Raw genomic sequence first — 10,139 nt, 5'->3', positions numbered from 1 at the left:
CGAGGAGCCAAGTCCGCTCTGTTAGTACTTAAAAAGGTTCTCGCTATTGGAAATTAATTTGTAGCCTGAAAATTGAGCATGACTTGTGACATGATCTTTCAATTTCATGTCTAGAAGTTTGATTTATGAATTTTCTACAAGATTCATTGGTACATTGATGTATCTTCTCAAGTTCATTAGTTAATTTATGGAACTATTCAATTCATAAACTTAAAGTACCAAATTCATAAATGGATATTAAGTGAAGTTCATGTACTTGTGCTCTTGGATTGCCTATAAATAGAGGTAGTGCAAACCTCTCTTACGGCAACTTGTGCTTAATGTATTTTAGATTTGCAAAACCAACTTCTTGCATCCCTTTCTTGTGAAACTAAAGTTAAACTTGTCATAGGCTAGTTTTTGTTTCCATTGTATCCTAGAGGTAATTTGCCATCTCAACCGGATTAGTAAGAGAGTGGGATCAAATAACACCATAAAGAGAGTGATCACATGCTTTGGAAACTCTCTTGAATTGCCCAAAATTAGTTCAATCAAGTTCTTGAAATTATTCTTGTAATAGCTCTGTAGTAGGATCCATACACTTGTAATTCCCATATTCTCCAACAATGTTAAGGTGTTATTTAAGGTTGGTATGGGGTCTACTCAGGAATCTGTTATCAATGTGATGAATCAAGACTTTGTCAAGTTGGACCGCTTGGATGGAACCAGAACCAATTTCAATATGTGGAAGGATAAGATGATCTTCTTCTTGATAGCCTTGAAGGTAGCATATATGTTGAATCCGATCTTCTAAAAATTCCTACTTCAAAGGATGACAATTCAAAGGTTTCGAAGAGACAAAGGGAAAAGCGTGAAGAAGATGAAGTGGTGTGTAGAGGTCACATCCTCAATACTTTACTAGATAGTCTCTATGATTTATTCATAACTGTCAAGTCACCGAAGGAAATTTGGGCTACCCTTGAGCTTCAACATGTCAACCAAAAGTAAGGCTCAGATAAGTTTCTTATCAAAAAATACTTTGAGTTCAAATTTATAAACAATTCCCCACTTCTTGATCAAATTCACAATTTGCAAGTGATTGTTTCGAAACTCAAAGATTTAAGTGTTGAAATTTCAGAAGCATTTTAAGTGGAGGTTATATTATTGCCAAGTTGCCTCCTAGTTAGAATGACTACTAAAAGAAATTGCTCCATGCTTCTAAAATTTTGACTTTAAATGGTGTTTTGAAACATCTAAAAATTGAAGAAGATGCTAGAAATCTTCAAAAGAAAGATGTGAATGGTGAATCTAAAGTGAAAGTTGAGGATGAGTCTAAGATGAAGTTTGTGAATGAAAGAAAGTCTTCCAATTTCAAAAGAAAGAAAATTGAAAATACCAATTCTAAGGACAATAAAAAAAATATATAGAAATTGCTATAATTCTAGCAAGAAAGGCCATTACAAATCTGAATGTAGTTATGACAAGAAACAAAAGACTAGTGGTGTTTCAACCGCAAATCTTGTTGACAAAATTTCAGGAATCCTTGCTATGATGTCACTTGGTACGGTGACTGACATGAACATGACCACACCTAATTCTTCCAAGGATTAGTGATATGATTCTGGTGTAGCCATTCATGTGTGCAATGACAAGAGTCACTTCAAGGATTATAATATTCTTGAAGGACAAGAGTTAAAGTGCATGACAAAGGTTGTGTGAATATCCAATTCACTTCCAGCAAGAAATTAGTCCTCACTAATGTACTTCATGTTACAGATATTGTAAAAAATCTTGTCTCTACTAATATTCTTAACAAAGAAAGGGTTGAAAGCTATACTAGAGACCAACAAGGTGATATTATCCAAGCATGGTGTATTTGTTGAAATAGGCTACTCTTGTGATGGCATGTTTAAATAAAGTATCAATAAAATTGATGATATTTCTCTTTATTTTGTTGATTTTTTTTATTCTTTGTGGTATGGTAGATTAGGACATATTAATCACAAAGTGCTAAGTACTACAATATATGTCTAAAAATGGTCTAATTTCATTTAGTGACCATATGAATAAGAAGTGTGAAACATGTATTCAAACCAATATAACAAGATTGCCTTTTCCTAAAGTTGAAAGAAACTTACAATTGCTTGATCTTGTGCATTTGGATGTTTGTGAGTTGAATGAAATTTTAACAAGAGGTGGTAATAGATACTTCATCACTTTCATTGATAATTGCTCTAGATATGTGCATGTATATTTGATGAAAATAAAATATGAAACCTTTTATATGTTTTAGACATATAAGTCTCTTGTTGAAAATCAATTAAATAGAAAAATCAAAGTATTGAGAGGCTACCGAATTCTCAATTTTTTGTGAAAATAATGGTATTATACACCAAACAAGTGCTCCTTATACTCCACAACAAAATGGTTAGACTAAAAAGAAAAATAAAACTTTGGAAGATATGGTAAATGCCATGATTTTAAGTTCTGATTTGTCAAAAAATTTGTGGGGTGAAACTTTTATTGACGGTGTGTCATGTGCATAATCGCATTCCCTTCTTGAAAATTAAAGTGTCTCCATATGAATTGTGAAAGGGAAGAAAATTAAACTTGAGTTATCTAAAGGTTTGGGGATGCATAACTTATTATAGAGTCCCGAAAAATAAAAGAATAAAATTGGAACCTAGGGCACTTAAAAGTGTGTTCGTTGGCTATGCTGAAAATTCTAAACCCTATAGGTTACATGATCTTGATTGTAATATGATTGTAGAATCAAGAGATGCTAAATTTTTTGAGAATAAGTTTCTCAACAATTCGAGAGTTGGAAATGATCCACAAAGTGAACCAAGTTCTTCCAATAATGTTGATCCTTCTCATGGTACAAAAAGGAAGGAAATTGACACTCCTTTTGAATCAAGGAGGAGTCAGAGGCAAAGAAAACAAAAAAGTCTACCCTCCAATTTTATTTCTTCACTAGTTATTGTCCTTCTTGTTGAAGACAATAGAGATTTTCTACTAAATAAAACTCCAATTTCATTTAGTGTAGAGGATGATCTTAAAACATTTAGTGAAGCTATGAAATCTAGAGATTCAGCATTTTGAAAAGAAGCGGTAAATGATGAAATGAATTCATTGTTATCTAACAGTACTTGTGTCCTAGTTGATTTACCACATAGTTCTAAACCTATTGGTTGTAAGTGGGTATTTCGAAAGAAATATGCCATGGATGGATCCATACTAACTTATAAAGCTAGGTTGGTGGCCAAAGATTTTAGACAAAAGGAAGTGTTGATTATTTCGACACATATGCACCAGTTCCTAGAATTGCATCAATTAGAGTAATTTTGGCTTTGGTTTCAATCTATAGCCTTTGTGTATATCAAATGAATGTCAAGACAGACTTTCTAAATAGTGATTTAGATGAAGAGGTGTATATGGAACAACCAGAGGGTTTTGTGCTACCCGAAAATGAGAATAAGGTGTGCAAACTTATAAAATCATTATATGGATTGAAACAAGCACCTAAACAATAGTATGAAAAATTTGAATTTTTTTTACTTTCACATGGATTTAGATCAATTAATGCTGACAAGTGCATTTATTCTAAATTCAGTAACAAGTATAGAGTAATCATTTGTCTCTATGTAGACAACATGCTAATTGTTGGCACTATCTATCAAGCGGTAGCAAATACTAAGAAGTATGTCTCTGCGAAGTTCAAAATGAAAGATCTTGGAGAGGTGGATACTATCTTAGGAATTAAAATTAAGAGGCATAATGGGGGATTTGCACTTTCACAATCACATATGTTGATAAAATTTTGAAAAGTATCCACATTTGAATGTGAAAGAGGTTAGTACTCCCTTTGATCCTAATTTTAAATTATATGAGAATACTGGTAATTCAATTGTTCAGTTAGAATATGCAAGTGTAATTAAAAGTTTAATGTATGCAATGAGTTGCATAACATCAGATATTTCTTATTCAGTGTGTAGACTAGCGAGGTATACCAAGAATCCTAGTAAAGATCATTGGAAAGTAGTGACTAGAGTCCTTGGTTATCTTAAAGAACCAAAAATTTGGGTCTCTTCTATAATAATTTTTCAAGTATTCTTGAGGGGTATACAGTTGCTGGTTGGATAACTAGTATAGGTGATCAAAATCCTACTAGTGGATGAATCTTTACGCTGGGTGGTGGAGTTGTTTCTTGGGTTTCAAGGAAACAAACTGTGATTACTCATTTCACCATGGAAAGCTGAATTCATAATTTTAGCTTCTGCATGCAGAGAAGTGGAGTGGCTTAGAGATTTATTACTTGATATAAGTCTATGGCCTCGTTTTATGCCTGCAATTGCATTACATTGTGATGGTGAGGCTACCATGTCTAGAGTATTGAACAAAATATATAATGGTAGATCTAGACATATAAGTCTAAGGCACACCTATATTAGACAAATATTGAATGATGGCGTTGTCACAGTTATGTTTGTAAGAACTTATAATAATTTAGCAAATTCGTTGACTAAAACTCTTGCAAGAGACTTGGTGAATTTGACAACATCGAGAATGGGATTAAAATCCATTGTCTAGAATCACTAGCAATGGTAACCCAATTTTCTTCTATTACTATCCCTAGTTAGAAAGGTTTGAAGGGTAAAGACAAATTGCTAATAAATAATTGTGAGTACTACAATTTTTGTGTATATCATTCCAAGTGGTAGTACATCACTCTTAATTGAGCAGGTTGAGAAGTATTCTCTTAATAAACATATTTCTTAGTGTTTTATTTGTTAAAGTTAGAATATAGTTTACCTATATGATCATAGAAGTAGTGCCGCTTCTAGTAAAAGTTTAGGGTAATCTTTGATACATGATCATGAACTAGAATAAGCACATGACCGGTAATAGTGCTAAAGATGCAATGTGATTGTTAGATGCAAGTTGATTAGTTCATGTTGATAATTCTAGACCAATTTCAAATCTTGATTTAAGTAATCTAACCACCTTGATTTAATTAGAACTTATGAATTATTTGCACTAAGAAAAAGTTTAAAACGAAAGTTACTTTTCTTTATACATGATATCATAAGTGTTGGTTTAACATTTCATACTACAAACTAAGTGGGGGAATGTTGGAAATTAGTTTGTAGTATGAAAAGTGATAATGGCTTGTGACATGATCTTTCAATTTCATGTCTAGAAATTTGATTTATGAATTTCCTACAAGATTCATTGCTACATTGATGTATCTTCTCAAGTTCATTTATGGAACCACTCAATTCATGTACTTGGTGTACTAAATTCATGAATGGATTAAGTGAAGATACATTGATGTATCTTCTCAAGTTCTTTAGTTCATTTGTGGAACTACTCAATTCATGAACTTGAAGTATCAAATTCATAAATGGACATTAAGTGAAATTTAAATACTTTTACTCTTGGATTGCCTACAAAGAGAGGTAGTCTATACCTCTCTTGCAGCAACTTGTACTTAAGATGTTTTAGATTTGTAAAACCAACTTCTTGTATTCCTTTCTTGTGCAAATTAAGATTAAACTTGCTATAGGCTAATTTTTTTTCCCATTGTATCTTAGAGGTAATTTGTCATCTCAATCCGATTAGCAAAATAGTGGGGACAAATAATACCTTAAGAAGAGTGATCACATGTCTTGAAAACCCTCTTGAATGTCCTAAAATTAATTTAGTCAAATTCTTGAAGTTATTCTTGTAATAGTTCTGTGATAGCTTTCATACACTTGCACTTGTAATCCCATATTCTCCAATACTAGCATCCTTTAAGCTTCTCAAAAGTCAAAAGCTTGCCCATACTACAAAGTTGAGCAGTATTTGGCAAGTCAAGTAATGAGTTTGGCATGTTCATTTTGTAGTCATCACAAAAAGATCATAGAATGACACATGTACGAGAGAGTGGAACCAACGGCTTGTGAGCTCATAGATATTCGAGAGTGGTGGGTCCAAAAACGATTATGAGTTAAATGGTTTGTCTAAAAGGTGTGTTTAATGTTGTCCTTTTGAAGTCCAAAGAGTAAAGTTCAATCGAAAAGCTATCAAAATGTAATTAAAACAATAATAAATTTGAGTGTGCATTTTCATGACAACTTAAGCTTAAAATAGTGTGGCCTAGAGAGCGCATTGAATATTGTAATAAAAGATTTCCAAATTTAAAAAAGTAAATGTTGAAATTAAATAACCAATTGATTGTTGTATACAAAAATAGGAAAACAATAACATTTGATTTACCAACATATTGGCATTTCGCAATTTATCTTGGGTTTTTCGACTGATATTATTACTTTAAGTTGTTGTAGTGTTTGACTTTCGAGAATTTCACCCTTAGATTGATTCTTATTACTGTATCATTCTTTTTATTGAACTTTACCAAAAATATTAGAAAATGCATTGAATTTTATAAGTTGTAAATCTGAGGAAATCATATTGAAATTTAATAGATACGAGATCATTAACATATAAGATAATCCAATGATCAATTTTCTCAAACTTTGGAGAAATGATGTAATTGAGGTCCAAAAAAAATGTTAGACTGGTATAGAATTTGCTGCGATTAGTGCAAATATTAAAATGAAATTATTTTTTATTAAAAAGAAGACGAGTATCCAATTGAGTTGATTTTGGCCTCCTTATATCCAATAATCAAATGCCAGGTACTATGTCTGTGTAAAAACTTGTTTGTGTAGATTGGTGTCATCAATGCATATTTTGATACAATAGCATTGCGGTAGCCGAAAAAATAACACAGAAGAATATGTTTAGACTGTACGTTGGAGGTGCAAATCTTACATCTGCAATAAAAAAATTTAAAAAAAAAGTCAAAACAGTCCTTGATCTGGATGGGTTTGTTTTTCTTCTAACTCCTTATACAATTCAATTGGATTTTCCTACCTGTAAACTAGAATATTATACCTTTGAAAAATTAATGCGGCAGTTAAATTTTTTGGATTGTTTCAACTTCCAAGACAAAAACCAAACACATTAATGTAATAGTGGCAGTTGCACTTTGGGAGATAAAACAAGCAGGAAATTTTCCTGAGAAAGAAATGCAGTCTAGTTCAAGATTTCACATTTATGCGAATATGTTAAAGTCTTCCACATCATCTCCTCAAATAGTCCAGCTGGATCTCAACCCCACCACTCAAAATCCCCATATATCATAATGCCTATAATTTTCTACCCTTTCTGGCTTCCTTAGTCCTTCCTACATACTTCAGCCACCCAGCCAGCAGCCATTGCTGATTTCATCGCTTCCGCTAGCAAAAACAGCAATGCATCATCGCCGCTCTTAGAATTCTCCGTCCAAAAACTTTTACCATTCTCCATCTTTCCCGCTTTAATACTTCTAGAACACAAGCGAAAACAACCTTTTTTTTTTTTTGGGTCAGAGTAGTCCTGCCCCTGCAAACCTGCTTCTTCTGCAGAAGATTCAGAATCTGTACAATTGCTTCTTTTTAGGGTAATAAATCCTAGCAGCCAGAAACCAGTCAACAATCATCTTTTTCTCCAGAAGCCGCTTGCATTGAATTGACCACATCCCCCAATCTATTCCCCATTAGCCCTATCCCTTTCCAATTTCTTGACCATTTTCTCAATTCCTTCCCCACTGTTATATTACTCCTTTCAAATCCCCCCTCCTTCAAAACTTCAATCAAAGTCACCCAAAAAGAAGAGAGTAACAGAGAGAAAGGAAATGGAATCTCTACGGGCTAATTTTGTATCAGAATACACACCATATCTTATTGCTCTTGTAGCTCTGCTTCTCCTTCTTGAGCAGATCTCTTATCTGAAAAGAAAACGCTTCCTTCCTGGCCCAACACTTGTTCTTCCATTCATAGGTAACGCAATTTCCTTAGTTACAAATCCGACCAGATTCTGGGACGCTCAATCCTCCTTGGCTAAATCCACCCCTCTGGGAATCTCCACAAACTACGTCATCGGCAAATTCATTCTTTACATCTACTCAACCGAGCTTTCTCACAAAGTCTTTGCCAATGTCCGGCCGGATGCCTTCCACCTTGTCGGCCACCCATTTGGGAAAAAACTCTTCGGCGAGCATAATTTGATCTACATGTTCGGCCAAGATCACAAAGACCTGAGGCGCCGCATCGCCCCAAATTTTACTCCCAAGGCTTTAGCCACCTACACTTCAATCCAGCAACGCATAATTGTCAAGCACTTGAAATCCTGGCTTCAGAAGGCAGATGGAAAGTCAATCCCACTTCGCATTCTTTGCCGCGATATGAACTTGGAAACTTCCCAGACCGTCTTCGTCGGGCCTTACTTGGGAGGTGAGGCAAGGGACAGATTCAACATTGACTACAATTTCTTCAATGTCGGCTTGATGAAGCTCCCCATAGACTTGCCGGGATTCGCCTTCAGAAACGCCAGATTAGCTGTTGAAAGGCTGGTTGAAACGCTTAAGCTTTGCGCGGAAGAAAGCGAGACGAAAATGCAGAATGGGGAGGAGCCCACTTGCCTGATTGACTTCTGGATGCAGGAAAATCTAAGGGAAAGGGCTGAAATTGCTGAAAAGGAAGGCTGTGATAGCGAAAAGGTGTCGAGTTACAGCCACAGAGAACTCGGAGGCCATTTATTCGACTTTTTATTCGCAGCTCAAGATGCTTCTACTTCCTCATTGGTCTGGGCTATAACGTTTCTGGATTCCCATCCTCAAGTTCTGGAAAGAGTTCGTGGAGAAGTGGAGAGATACTGGAACCCGGAATCCGACGAGCCCATCGCGGCGGAGCAGCTGAGGGAAATGAAGTTCACGGAGGCGGTGGCGAGGGAGGTGGTGAGAATAAGAGCTCCGGCGACTATGGTGCCGCACATTGCCGGCGAGGATTTTGCATTGACGGAGAATTATGTTATTCCAAAAGGGACCATTGTTTTTCCTTCGGTTTTTGACTCTTCTTTCCAGGGTTTCATCGAACCGGACCGGTTTGACCCGGACCGGTTCCTGGAAGAGAGGCAAGAGGCCCGGGTTTACAAGAAGAACTTTCTAGCCTTTGGAGCTGGGGCCCACCAATGTGTGGGACAGAGGTACGCTATTAACCATCTGATGCTCTTCATTGCCATGTTTTCCACTCTGATCGACTTCAAGAGGGAGCGTGTGGATGGCTGTGATGATATTGCCTATGTTCCTACGATTGTTCCCAAGGATGATTGCAAAGCTTTTCTTTCCGATAGGTGCAGGAGATTTCCCTCTCTTTCATGAGTCAAAAAGCGAAATCTCAAGAAGGATTGGTGGTGGTGTTCGTGTAATTTCATCTCATTTGTGAATGGTAGAAGTGTCAATTGGAAAATACGGGTAGACACAAATTAATTTGTTGATTAACGTTTTTTATACTGTTAAGTGTAAAATGTTCATTATGCAAACGCTTCTGCATTCATCTGTACGAAGAATCTAGACCCGTTTGTACGAAGAATTATTTACACTGTCAGTATAAAAAAAATTAATCCTTATTAGATGAATTAACTTGTTGGTTACATTTTTTTCTGTGTCAGTGTGAATAGATATGCTCAGAGCATGGTGTTCTTATGTATTCTTTTGTATTGGTTTCGAGGTAAACGAAGGAGGGGTGCATACCAAAAATAAAAAATTGGTTTTCTGTTGGGGGAAGAATAAAAATTGTTTTAGTAATTTTGAGTAACAGAGTGGCCTATTTGTCTCAAATGCTTTGTTAGCTGCAAACCTATGAGCTAATTATTGCACATTCTTCTTTTTTTTTGGTTTATTTTATCAAATATGATACTTGCATAGCAAGTGTATAATTTCTTGCTGATAACCTTAATTATTTGTGATGTTGCCTTGCGTATAAAAAATTATATGGGCTGTCTTCTGCCAATGTGAGGTTGGCATTGAACTGGAAAGTTTGTCTGGATGCCCTTGTTTTGAGCCTTATTAGCATTGAGTTTGGTAGATTGAGCCCTACGTAATCATTGCCCTCGTTATTTTGAGAAAATTGATTAAGAAAAATGGGAATTTTGACATATCCAAAATTGAAATATTTTAGCTGAACTTGGAATTTAAATACACTGCAACTTATTCGTGCTTATTCTTGTATTGACGAACCGAAATTACTGATTACTAAAGCATGCCATACAAACATGTGGGGAAACAAAACATT

General features: G+C 35.2%; 1 protein-coding gene across 1 annotated transcript; it reads left to right on the top strand.

The window, feature by feature from the left end:
* Window positions 1-7,174: 7,174 nt before the first annotated feature.
* LOC113709417 (cytochrome P450 710A11-like) lies at window positions 7,175-9,685 on the top strand. Its single transcript, XM_027232180.2, has one exon. It carries the CDS (start codon window positions 7,703-7,705, stop codon window positions 9,224-9,226), a length of 1,524 nt encoding a protein of 507 aa, XP_027087981.1. The 5' UTR covers window positions 7,175-7,702; the 3' UTR covers window positions 9,227-9,685.
* Window positions 9,686-10,139: the final 454 nt, after the last annotated feature.

Source organism: Coffea arabica, chromosome 9e (assembly GCF_036785885.1).
Source record: "Coffea arabica cultivar ET-39 chromosome 9e, Coffea Arabica ET-39 HiFi, whole genome shotgun sequence".
Classification (NCBI taxonomy): Eukaryota; Viridiplantae; Streptophyta; class Magnoliopsida; order Gentianales; family Rubiaceae; genus Coffea; species Coffea arabica.
The sequence above is the reverse complement of the archived record's forward strand: the minus strand, read 5'-3'. Positions and strand labels throughout refer to the sequence as shown.